General features: G+C 51.3%; 1 protein-coding gene across 1 annotated transcript in view; it reads left to right on the forward strand.

The window, feature by feature from the left end:
• The window catches only part of LMNA (lamin A/C), a 52,341-nt gene extending 50,169 nt beyond the window's left edge, over positions 1 to 2,172 (forward strand). The window contains exon 12 of the mRNA XM_073323267.1: positions 153 to 2,172. Coding sequence (XP_073179368.1) covers positions 153 to 179 — 27 coding nt within the window. The 3' untranslated portion in view covers positions 180 to 2,172. The remainder of the gene's footprint in view (positions 1 to 152) is intronic.
• The last annotated feature ends 10,932 nt before the right edge of the window (positions 2,173 to 13,104 follow it).

Consider the following 13,104-nt stretch of genomic DNA (forward strand, 5'->3'; position numbering starts at 1 on the left):
TTAATACTGTTCTAATCAGTATTATTATTCTAATATACTACCACTAATTCTCAAACTATTTAATGTTCTAGAGACTCCATCTATAGAATGTTCCCCTTTAACTGAAGCAAACAGACGTTAACAATTATTTATTTTCTCTTTTCTCCCACCAGGGTCCTCAAAACTGCAGCATCATGTAACCAGCAGAGGGTGCTCTCCTTGCTGACAACCTGCCATATCATGCTATTCCCCCCCCCCGCCCAAGGCTAGAGAACCATTTCCCCCCCCTTTTTAAAACAAAGGGGGGTTTTTTGTGTTTTTTCTACAGCAGAAATTTTATATATAGATATATATATAAAAATGCTAAAAGATGCTTTGATTTTTTTTTAAGAAAAAGTCTATTTCTATAAAACAAAAAAAGCTTTTCCAGCTTCTAAATTTTTTTAAAAACTAAAACCAAAGAGGTGAAAGAATTGTGGCTACCAAAAAAAAGAGAAGGGAAGAAAAAAGAAAGATTGTCGTTCAATAGCTTTCTAGATGTATTTTTTGGCCAAAGCTTCTTATGTAAGACTAGCTGCTGTAAAGCCACCAGAGCTGAAATGCTGACCGCTGTTTCCCAGGGGCCGCGTTGCTCTCAGAACCATGCACTTAGACCCGATGACAAAGCTCACTTGAAGTCAGTGGGCCTCACGCTGATGTCCGTGAGCTTTGGTTCAGGCCCAGAATCCTTTAGGAGGAGGAATCATCAGGCCTGTTTCTCATATACGCTAAGGCCCTTTTACGTCACTCTTTACAGTGGGAAGGGGCCTTCCAGTGGATGGAACTGTAACTTACGAGCACTGCGGAAAAAAGACCTTAGTACATTTCACCCAGTGGGCCTGATTCTCACTGACAGCTCTGTGTCAGCTTCACATTCTGTTTAATCACATGGGGGCATTATTTTAAGCGCTCTCCTTTTGTCCCATTTCCTCTGCTTAACTGCTGTTCCCCGACCAGCTGCTGCACTGCTATAGCCATGGGAGATGCTGATGAGTTTAATTTTCGTACTGTACTGCTGTTATTCAATTACACTTCTTTTTCTTCTAAAGGCAGCCAAGTCGTGCCTTAAAGGGTGATACTGATTGGGTGAGCTTAATCAGAAAGGGAGATGATAGAGGAACGAGGAGCCCGGTTTAGAGAGCTTGATAGCCCAGGATCCAGTTCAGAGACCAAGGGCAGAGCGATCAGGGAGACGGAAAGAGAGACAGTTTCGGAATGTGCTTGTTATAAGCGTGGGACCAGATATCGACGCCAGCCCTGACCAGAGTGACCTTTAAGGTTTCCAAGAGGCTGAGCAAAGCAGGTTGGGTTGTGGGGTTTATTCTCAGTTAACGTGAGCCAGATCCTCAGCTGGTGTGAAGCCTGCCTGCCCCTGTTGCCTTACCGGAACTCACTGTCACCAACTGAGGCTACGCTGCGTGTGATTACAGTTGCACTAGCTGCTGCTTCTCCACTGCAGGTATGATCCTGCGTCACACCCCACCCCTTCTGCTGACTTCAGTTGGAGTTTGGGGGGCACACTGGGGGGCAGGGCCAGACCCCAAGTCCACTAAGGAATTGGGGGCTCACATGGTTTGCAGGAGGACAGGTCTCCTCTCCACTCTGTATTACACTAACTGATTTGTTTTGGAGGCCTGTCTGAGCCCGGGATGGATCAAGACGGCTCAACAAGATCCATCCAGTCCATTTGTCCTGTTGTGCTCAGTGGCTTTTGTTTTCCTGCATGACACTGTCTGAGCCCACCGCATGCCCCTCCTCCACCATAGCCGGGTGGGGGAGCCCAGGGCAGCTCAGAGCAGAGCAGCGTAGAGTTGTCCAGTCAACGTTGTGTTGGCAAAGTGTTGCCTTTTAAAATCCAACACTAAAATAAAACCACCGCAATCCCCGTATCTATTGATCTTATTGTCGTGGAGCCGCTACCACTGGCCAAGGCTTGTACCCACTACAGCGCCCGTCCTCTGCCCCGCCACCTCCCTTCAGCGTCACCCACCTTGAGCCACTCTGCTGGGTGCCGATCTCTGTTCCGCAGGGGACGTCCCGGCTTTGTCACTGTTAAGGTTTGGTTGCTGTAGGTGGATCTGGCAAGGCCTTGTACTGTTAATTGGAAATGTTGCAATATTTCTGTTTTCCAAAATCAATACACCAGAGAACCTACCCAGCCTGTGTCCTCTCATTATTTCAGCTGCCGTTTGTAATGCAAGGGGCACCTCTGACATCACCCCGTGAAGTGGGGAGGAGGGGGATAGTGGGATAGCGCACTGGTTAGTTCAATGCAACTGCACTGGTATTCTCCTTCCCTGTGGTCCAGCCGGGTCACCCACTCTGGGCTCCAGGCTCCTCGGCTGTCGCCTGTTTCGGGTGGAGACCAATGTTCCCCCTAATTTTTTACATCCATATGTGAAATGAATTTTGTTATGTGCACCAATATGGAGGTGATGTGTGGTGAGGGTAGGGCCAAGGAGGGTTTGGAGTGTGGGAGGGGGCTCCGGGCTGGGCAGAGGGTTGGGGTGCGGGGGGTGGGGTGAGGGCTCTAGGGTGGGGCTGGGGGTGAGGAGTTTGGGGTGCGGGAGGGGGCTCAGGGCTAGGGCAGAGTGTAGGGGTGTGAGGGCGCCGGGGGAGAGGCGCCTCTCCCTGGCCGCGGCAGCTCCAGGGCAGGGGCCAGGAGAGAGGTGCCTCTCCCCACCTGTGCAGCCCTTGATATCCTGCCACGCAGCTTAGAGGGAACTTAGGTGGAGACCCACGTGTGTCTCCCTCCTGACCAGGGTATTTCCAGGCTACGCTGATTACACCGAGTTTCTCAGCAAGTCTGACTCTAGTTAATCTATCCCCTCGAGTGACAGAAGCTAGGTCAACAGAAGAATTCTTCACTGACGTACCAGTGTCTACCCTGGGTTTAGGTTGGCTTTTAACTACATCTCTCAGGGGTGTGAAGGTTGACCTAACTTTTAGGTGTAGACCAGGTTTCAGGACCCTCCCACAAACTCCACTTCTCAAAAGCTGAAGACTTCTTTCTCTCTTCCAGGATTGGTTGGCAGGGGCATCCCCCAAACAGTCTAAAACAATTAGCATCTTAAACAGCCAAGCTTTAGAAAGAAGAGACTCTCACTAAAACTAAAGCTCCTGTTGCCATAAACTGGGCTGGTCTACACGGCCAAGTTTGACCAGTGAGGCCTTGGCTACACTAAAGCCGTGTGCTGGTATCTTTTCCCTTTCAAGGCCCTTCACCACTTCTCCCCACCCTGCCTGTCATCTCTCATTCGGCATTGAAAGGTCGACGCCTGCCTCCATCAGTCCATGATCCCAGCCCCCACGGCTCCTTGTTACATTTTCTAACAAGCCCCTTTGTGCTTTCTCCCCCCTCACACCTGGGACAGGCTCCCTGTAACCATCCACAGATCTACCCATGATCTTCCTTCAGAACTCCCCTCAAAATCTCCTTTGCCGTGAGGCCTGCGAAAACATTGACAAGGGTTAGGCGGCTGGTGGGCAAAGACCACAGCCTACCACGCTGAACATATTGGCTCGTCGTTTCCTTGTGCTCCCCGTCTGTCTGCACCCATCTGCTCTCTCTCCTCTTAGACTTTGATTGGAAACTCCTTGGGGCAGGGACTGTCTTTTCGGTTCTGTGGCCCTGCAGCCCATAGTTGCCACTCCCTCTGCCCCATTCCCGTTACAGCAAAATTATAAGCAATGGGAAGCAGGGACTTCTAATGGGAAGTGATGGCCATCTTTAACTACAGGCAGAGATACCATAATCCTTATAGCAGATTCTGCTTCATAGCAATCCTGATCTTAGCACCTGCCGGTTAATGGCAACAGAGGGCCGGGACCCAATCCTCTCCCACTAACATGAATGGCACTGAGATTCAGATATGGGCAACAGCCTGCAGCTTATTAGCAGCTTATGTTTTTTAAGAAAGGCCTTGGCTGCGGGCAGGTTGGCAGCACTGTGGCTGGGGAAGGAAATGCGGGGACGTGCCTTCCCTGGCGGCAGCCCTGCAAATCCGCCTGTCGCTGGTGCTCAGTGCTTCCCCCTGGGGCTGCCGCCCGGCAAAGCTACTACATGGGACCGTGCAGGAGCTAAGGGGCTGCAGGTTGGGAGGGGCGGCTGTGGGCAGGGCAGTAGCGGGGAGCAGGGCCTGCAGCCTGGAAGTTGGAGCAGAACGATACCTCTCCTTGCACGCTCCAGGCTGCGCCCTGCCGAGTGTTAACTAAAAAACAGATTTTGGGGACCCCCCCCCAGAATACCTCACCTACTAACCAGTCTGTTTTTCCTAAAGTATGGGTTTCCAGGGTGGCTATGGAAATACCTGGGGCTTGCCAGGGGCTCCCCAGAACAGCTCGGATGTGTTACCCCCAGAGGACACGGATACAGCCTTCCGATAAATGATTGACTCCGGCAGTCTTCTTTCCAAAACAAAGACACCTTTTTCTGGTGCAAACACCAACCCCTAATACAACAATAATCTATCCCCCCGCCCCACAGATCCCTGGTTCCAAGTTCAAGAGCATCCCAAACCACAATAACCATACAGCTAAAATGATTCCAAGCGGCTGTGCCTTCTCACAGGTGGCCAGTCTGTCACAAGACACTGACAGCAGTTCGTAACTGTACTTTGTCTTCCATACATAAATTCCTTTTACAATCAACACACAGAACCTACATCTTCATTAACCCAGGCATACGCAATTACGCACAAACACTTAGACTGACTCTACTATAACTGTAACTGAGAGGCTTACTCTGCTGGCAGGACTCCCTCTGTTGCTGCTCGTTACAGTTGCTGCGGGTGCTGCTGTTTCTCCGACAGCTCCTCTCCCAGGGATTGTCCAACCCCCCTCCCATGCGTACCCTCCACAAACTCCTCAGCTGTCTGCTCTCTCTCCAGCTGTCTTCGCCGTAGGTCCCTGCATCTCCCTCCTTGACTATCAGCTGCCCGCTGACACCCTGCCCTTTCTACTGCCCTGTCAGAACTTTCTAATCACTTCTGCTACTGTCCGATGAAGTGAGCTGTAGCTCACGAAAGCTTATGCGCAAATAAATGGGTTAGTCTCTAAGGTGCCACAAGCCCTCCTGTTCTTTTTGTGGATACAGACTAACACGGCTGCTGAAACCTGTCCTGCAACCGTTATTTACCCCACGGTGTTGTGATCTGTCAGTCGTTGTTTACCACTTTCTTTTTCCCACCAACTTGACTTTTGGTATGTGACCTTTAGCCTACGTTTAATGGGGTTACCAGAGCTTATCAGTGGAGTGACTCTTCTTATATCAAATGGAAACTAGGGACACAAAAATGGAGTCTGGGGAATTTCTCTGCTATCACCGGGGACTATACACAGGGAAGGAAGAGCTGGGACATGCTGAGCCCCGATCCCCGGAGAGTACAGGGGTAGGTATGGTGCAGCCCCACAGACCCCCCACCATGCCCCATAGAAAGCCCTGGCACCCAGACTGCAAGCCCCCTCCCCACTGCCACCCTGCCCAAAGCCAGGTTTGCAAGGCTGCAGCCAGGGAAGGCACATTTCAGTGCCTCCTTCCCCAGTTGTTGTCTTGCAAACCTGCCTTCCACTTGTTGCCAGACAATAGCAACTTCTTGCTGGAAGCCAAGGGGCTGCCAATAAGCAAAATCTACTGTATTATACGTGACTATGACAGCAAGCCCTGGAGACTGCCGTGCTAAGGGGACACTTCTCCCTGTGACATGTGTAGCACACATCTTTGTCTTTCCACTGGCATGCTCTCCTTTGACAGCTTCTCAGTGTTAGGATCTGAAAGCCAAAATCAGCACGCACCCTAGGCAGAGCAAAAAAACATCCAGCAGATGATAGACTCCTGGCAGAAAACTGTTTCCTTGGGACATGGCCGTCTGGTGCCAAGAGGCTGGAATTTGCACCCTCAATGTACTGCTAATAAAACACCAGCTACAACTCTGACATTAGACCCACAGACTTTAAGGCCAGAAAGGACCATGGTGATCATCTAGTCTGGCCTCCTGCCCATCGCAGGCCACCGAGCCTTGCCCACCCTCTCCTGTAACAGACCCTGTAATGTTGAGCTTCCTGTTTACAATAAATTCCTGCAGGCTTTTTCCTCCAATTTTCAATTTAATGAATCTTTTTTTCAATCTGATACTGACTCTGCCTGCACTCATCCTGCCTGTGTCTGACTCCGTACGTCACATTCTGCTTTGTCTAGCCTGATTCATTGGGGCTGGGTCTTTTTAAACACTTTGGGGGGAAATCTTGAGGTTTTTTTTTTCCCGTTAATCTCTCTGTAAAGTGTCCTAGCATGCAGGCACTTAATTACTCACGTAAAGTCCTACCGAAAGCAGGGCGAGGCTATGAACCCTTCTCTTCCGGACCATGAGCTGATTTCTCAGGCCCAGCTCCTTGGAGATATTCAGGCAGGGTTAGGGTTATCCGATGCAGTGAGCTGTAGCTCACGAAAGCTTATGCTCAAATAAATGTGTTAGTCTCTAAGGTGCCACAAGTCCTCCTGTTCTTTTTGCGGATACAGACTAACACGGCTGCTCCTCTGAAACCAGTTAAGAAGAAATTTCCTCTGTGGGCAGATTATCCCGTAACTGTCCAGTAGGGGGAGTTCTGGCACTTTCCTCTGACACAAGGATTACTGGGATCCTAGAATCACAGGGTTAGGAGAGACCGCAAGAGATTGCGGAGACTAGCCTGGGATGGATTCCTCCGTTTCCGTCCAATTTTCAGCCAGAGAAATGACCCTGAACTTCATTTACAGCTTCCTCTGAGTAAAGGACTTCACTAATTTTTACTAGTACTGGTTTTTTTTCACCTCTGCCTTGGTACCATGAGCTTAAACTGCAAAGCCGGCAGAGGGAGCAAATTCCTAGCTGGTACATTTTAGAAAAAGATTTTACAGTAACTTGAGCAAACTCCCAAGATTACAAACAAATCCCGGGTTTCACACGGAACTGGGCCTTTTCAGGTTGTTAGCCATTTCAAAAGTCGGACGAGGCAGCATTCTGGATTGGGCGCAAAATGAAAAATTTCAAAACTATGAGCAAATTGAAATATTGGCAAACAAATTTCATGGGGGGGCGGGTTAACTGAAACATTTCATTTCAACCAAATTGAAACATTTTGTTTCGGTTTTAAAACTTTTGGGGATATTGTTAAGGAAATTACAGGAAACTTGGATGCAAAAGGATGTTTCAAAACAACAACAGAAAGAAACATTTTGTTCTGTTGCGTGACTGCAGCATGAAACAAAACTTGGAGAGTGAGCTGCCTGGGATAAGTAGACTCCTACCCCGATGGAAACCTGGCTGAGGGCGAGAAGTAGGCGATGCTGCCAGCATGGGCTTGCTTTGCTTTTCCAATCTATCCTAAGGGACCCTCCACACTGTATTCCGGTTCTGGCTTGTTCTGCAAAGGCTGCGCTGTGTCCCTGCAAAACATCGGCTGCTTGTATGCCTCCCAAGAGAGGTAAGTTTCCAGCAGGAGGTTCATGCATTTTTCGGCGCCACCGTGAGAAACAGGAAAGCTAAAGCCAGAGACCCAGTCTCGGAGGAGTCAGCGGGGCCCCTTGCAAAAAGTGGAGGCCTAAGGACCTAGCACTGAAGAGATAAATTGCCAGAGAGACTGTATAAAGGTCAGAGGTCTAGCATGTCTTGTGGATCCATGACACCCCCTATGCAAGGGTCCCCCACCCCTATGCCAGGGGCCTCTGCAGTGACATTGGAATCTAATAGCAGTAAGACTGGAAAGAACCAGCCTAGATCAAGCTGGGGGAGTTAGGCCTCTTGACCACAGGGAGAAGCCGGCTTTGTCTCGCTCTGTTTGTTTCCAGTGTGTTATTGTTCTGGATTCTAAGAATAAAAGTAGCATCCCATTGCAGCCCTCCAGCAAGAGTATTTGATATTTGTATCTACTGTCGCCGGGTGTGTGGGTTTGCTGTAAACATGCGTTAAGTAGCAGGTTAGACCTGCTTTGCACCAGTGCATGGGACAGTGCAGGGTGCTGGACGACGGAGCAACAGATCCATGGGTTTGTCTGTTTTTTGTATACAGCAGGTCCAAAGAGGGGAGATGAGTCCAGAGGTGTCTCATGGCCTCACTCCGGGCCCCTGGTCAGAGGCTCCGTCAATCTTGGCCGGGACTCTGAGGTCGGAGACTGGATCGCTTGAGGCCGGAATGGCTCACAGCAGCAAGTCTAAGCCCTTGAGTGTTTCTTGCGCTGGGAAGTTGCGAAAGTGTTTGGTTCTTTTAGCAGCCCGGGTTTGACGTACCAGGCGGTGCTCTGCTGGCAGCTGCTCGCCAGCTAATGCAGCGGCACTAACGAGGCTGGGGTGGAATGGGGGAGAGCCGGGCAAGAAGCAGCCTTAAAACCCTTTAGGGATCTGCTTGGCTAGGCACAGTGCTGGGAAGCTGCTGTGCAAACGGGTCCTGGGGCTACCCTTGTACAGCGAGCTGCCGGAGCGGTCATGAAGGGAGGGCGCCAAAGGAAAGCAGGGCCTGCACCACAGCAGTGTAAGTTACAAACAACGTTCCCTGCAGCTTTCCAAAGCATGAGGCCGGGGGGAGCCGGTTGCGGTCACACTCCAGGATTTTTTGCGTTTCTGACTTTTTGCGGTCAGATTTACAGATGTTGTATGAATGACTAAGGAGGGAGTGGGGAAAAAGGGACTTCTGTTTCATGGGTAGCTCTGTGGATGTCTCAGTGCGCAGAGGAGAAGATCAGATGTCCGGCTGCTTGGATTTTGTTACCCGCCCTGCCTCAGCGGCCTCAGCCACGTTATCTTCAGTTCTCTGTGCCGGAGTTGCAAAGAATAGTACTTGGCGTTCACGGAGCTGCTCATCCTCCCTAGAGCCTAATGTGGTCGGGGTCAGTATCGTTCTCCCTGTCTGGCAGATGGGGAAACTGAGGCACAGAGACAGGCGGCGACTTGCCCGAGGTGGTCCAGGGACGATAGGAATCTTTATCCTCCTTTGTAAAAAGGCTGCGAGATCACCAGAGGGAAGAAGGATGCTTGGGCTAAGGCAACATAGTGTGATCCAGGAGCCCCTGCCTCTGCTACCGACCCCTTGCATGTCCCGGGACAAGACACCACTTCTGGTCTTGTTTCCTCTCAGTGCAATGGGGGTGACAATTCTGATGATACAGAGTGCTGGGAGGAGAAATCCATCAATGCCTGAGGGGCGCTGAGACATATAGTGAATGGGGGCCCTGGAAGTACGTAGATGACATGATATCATCATCATCCAAGCAGCAAGATAGAAAGCCCTACTCAGGCTTTGGCTTCTCTTGCTGGATCCCCAAAATGGGTCCTTTAATTCCAGTGGCAGCCAGGGAAGATCTTCATAGCTGTTAAACCCGCCTGCACATTGGGTCGCCCCAGGAGCTCTCCCTGGCTATGAGAATCGCCCTCAAAAAAGGGAACCCAACCGGGGTGAAATCCTGGTTCTATTAAAATCAATGGGAGTTTTGGCTTCAGTGGGGTCAGGATTTGACCCCAGGACTTTTAAAGTAACAATAAAGGATGGTCTAGTGGCTAGGGTGTTGCACTGGGACTTAGGACACCTGGGTTCCATTCCTAGCTCTGCCACAGATTCCCTGGGTGACCCTGATTTCAATGGGAGTGAGGTGCCTAAATACCTTTGGAGGCTCTGGGCCTGTATCTAGCTTGGCCCTTAGATCCACAACTGCAAACTGGGGGTTCTGTTTCCGCTGTGAGGTGTTGAGGGCCCGGTGTGGATACACGTGTATATCTGAAAAGAATTCTTCACCCTGTGTATTACTCACAATGTCTGGGACGACTAACACCGAAAGCTGAGTTTAAGCCTTGTTGACTCTTCACTATTGAAAGCTGTTGGTGTATTTTTAGTAATTTCCCTCCAGCCATCTAGTCCGGTCAGTTTCACTAGGCTGATCAATTTCATTTCCTGATTCTCCTTCCTTAACACATCCAAGTAGCGGATTGGGACTCCAGCCCGCCACCTGAATGTTGGGTGATTTTCAAAGGAGTCTAAACCCTTGCCTCAGTTACAGTGCCGTGTTTGCCGCTATAGTTGTTCTAGGAAGCACAGCTCCCAGTGGAAACGCAGCTTATGCCAGCGGAGGAGTTCTTTTGCCGGGAGAGCTTCTATCGGTTCCCCAGATGGAACAAGCTTGGGCTTTCTCTGGTGTGGCTGGGTCCATCAGGGGAGTGATTTTTGTCACACGAGCAAGGCTGCCAAAACTATTTATGTTGAGAGCAGGCCCATGGCGGTGAAGTGCTGAATTCTGGGAGCTGGGCAACTAATTCCCTTAAACCCACGAAACAAACCAAGCGTGTTTCCTCTGAAACGCTCCCATTCCTGCGGGAGCCCTGGGCAGCAGGAATTTCGGCCGCCTTTGAGAGGGGCTGATAAGATACCATAGGCGTTGAGTTGCTCAGCTGAGCTTCCGCTGAAGTCAATGGGATTTCCCCTCCCCACCCCCCACCCCCGTTAACTTCAGCAGGGCAAGGATTGGACCCAAGCTACCTCTTGTGCAAGTGCCAGGGGTAAGATACCAGGGCTTTATCTCAAATATGCCAGTGCGTACAGGGCGACGGGGTGCTTGGAGATTACAAGTGGGTCTAAATAAAGCGGATTAGCAGACTTCAGTCACGCCGGGCATTTACTGTTCAGCAGTGGCCCCTGACCACAAGCTAACAGCGCCAGAGTCTGAAGCTGCCCTGAGTTTTAAGCCAAAGTTACAGGCATCTGAGTTGGGGGAGAATTGGTAAACAGCAATTTCTTTCCCCTGCCCCATGTTTGCCAGAATCATTCAATTGACAGGTTGTACAGTGAGCCAGCTACATGTGGAAGAGAGAGAGAAAGAGAGAGACTGCCTGCCTTCTGTTGGATGGAATTAGAACTGTTTGACTGTGTGTCATAAGCCTTATACTGCTACTAGCTAGTGAGGATTCTCCTTTAGCTCACGTGCAAAAAGCCTGGGTTTTGGAGCTGGAGGATTTGAGTTTTAGACTGGCTGCTGCCGCTATAAAAACCACAGTGACTGGCCTGGTAACCTCTACAATTTGGCTGAGGTGTCTGGCCCCGCCTCACTCTAACCACTAGTCAATCCTGCCTTCCAGCAGTGAGATGAGAACCCAGGAGTCCTGACTCCCAGTGCCCACCACACTCCAGCTCTAACTGCTAGTCACAGCCTTTTGTTTCCCAGAGTTAAGAACAGAACTCAGGAGTCCTGCACCTGATTGGACTTTGCAGATACTCCTGATTGCGCCTTAACAAACTTACACAAGTACCCTTTCCTCACCCCCGCAGCGTTACAAAGCTGCTCATTGAGGCTTGCTTTGCCCTCGCATTACTCTGAAAGGGGTCAGTACATAGGGTCACTCCAACAGCACACTCGACTGCTTGGCAAGTTAACTGCAGGGCAGCTGCCTCACTTAACATTTCACTGCCCTGCATGAAAGCTCCCATGCCCACTGGCTAATCAGTTGGCCCGGCAGCCCCTCAGCGGTCACATGCCCCCTTCAACCAGGACCTGACTCCAGATCCAAACCACCCTGGAGCTGGCATCTGGATCTGGATCTGCACTTGCAGGCCTGCTGCTCCCTCCACAGATGGGGCAGGTCATGAACCTGGCTCCGAACACCCTCCCAGCCCCCAGGAATGCGGGAAATGCAGCCCCAGAGCCCAGCTTTCTGACTTGAATTCACTGTGAATCCAAACCCATGTGAGCTGCAGCTGCTGAGTTATATGCACGTTGCGGTTCAGCTTTTCTAGGGGGATCAGAAGCCAAAAGACGTGGCTGGGTAAGGGTTTTTCAAACAAGGGCTGAGAGAGGAGGCGGTTCTCCACAGCTGGTTCAGTGGCTCCTTTCTCTGACTGCCCAGCGTGGGAACGAGCTCTGGGCAGAGAAAAGCTGCAGGAGAAAGGCTGAGTTGTGAGGTCTACCAGGCGACTGGGAGTCAGGACTCCTGGGGCCTCGTCCCTGCTCTGTGTAAGGTTTGTTTAGTAGCGGTCGGATCGCGGGAGCCAGTCTGGGAGTCAGGACTCCAGGCTTCCCTTCAAGAGGACAGGACAGAGTGGGGTCTAGTGGCTGGAGCGGGGGACTGGGAGTCAGGACTCCTGGGCTCTGGGGGGCGGGGGGGCGTGTGTTCCACTGCTTGGCGCAAGGGACTGGGAATCAGGACTATTGGGTTCAGTTCAAGGCATCAGGAGAGAGTGTGGTGTAGGGGTTAGAGTGAGGAATGGGGGTGGATGCAGGACTCCTGGGTTCTCTCCCCAGCCCTGGGCGTGGGCTGCGTTCAGTGGTTGAGGCAGGGCGCCAGGAGTCAGTACCTTCGCTTCAATGGGCTTTGGATCAGGTCTGAGTTCTCCCTGCTGTTTGGTGTCCACGAGCGGCTTTAGAAGCTTCGCAAACAAGGCCGAGCATGGACTGGGCAGGCATGAGGCACAAGCTCCTTAGTGCAGGAGATCAAGGTAGGTTAAGCCCCACAGCACCGTGGGAACCAGCCTTTCTGTCTCCTCCAGCCTGTAAAAGGACCCTCACTGTGTGAGATCAGCCCTGGTGGGAGGAGGAGCAAACCTCTAACTCCCACAGAACGAAGCAGGGGCCAGGGAGCCGGGACTCCTGGGTTCTACTCTCAGCTCTGGGATAGGATGGGGTTTCTTGTGATTAGAGCAGGGGTGAGTGGGAGCCAGGACTGCTGGGTTCAATTCAAGCCTTCAGGAGACTGTGTGGTCTAGTGGTTAGAGTGAGGGATTTGGTGTTGGGGGGGCAGGGGCAGGACTCCTGGGTTCTCTCCCCAGTTCTGTAACTTCTGGTTGGAGCAGGAGAGTGGCAATCAGGCTGGATTCATGCGTGCTAGCTCTGGCTGTGTGTGACCTTGAGCAAGGAACATCCCCTCCCTGTACCTCAGTTTCCCTATCTATGGAATGGGGCTAAATCACAGTGGTGCCATAGGGCTCAGTTAAGGTTTGTAAAGTGCAGTGGGCTCCATGGTGAGTGGAGGCTCGAGACGGGCAAATCTATGCAGAATAACGGGCTTTCAGTAGGGCCCATTTCACAGCCAGGGCTTCCCTGGGAGCAGGACACGTGATGGCAGCAGCTGGAGCT

This window comes from Lepidochelys kempii, chromosome 24, assembly GCF_965140265.1.
Source record: "Lepidochelys kempii isolate rLepKem1 chromosome 24, rLepKem1.hap2, whole genome shotgun sequence".
Lineage (NCBI taxonomy): Eukaryota > Metazoa > Chordata > Testudines > Cheloniidae > Lepidochelys > Lepidochelys kempii.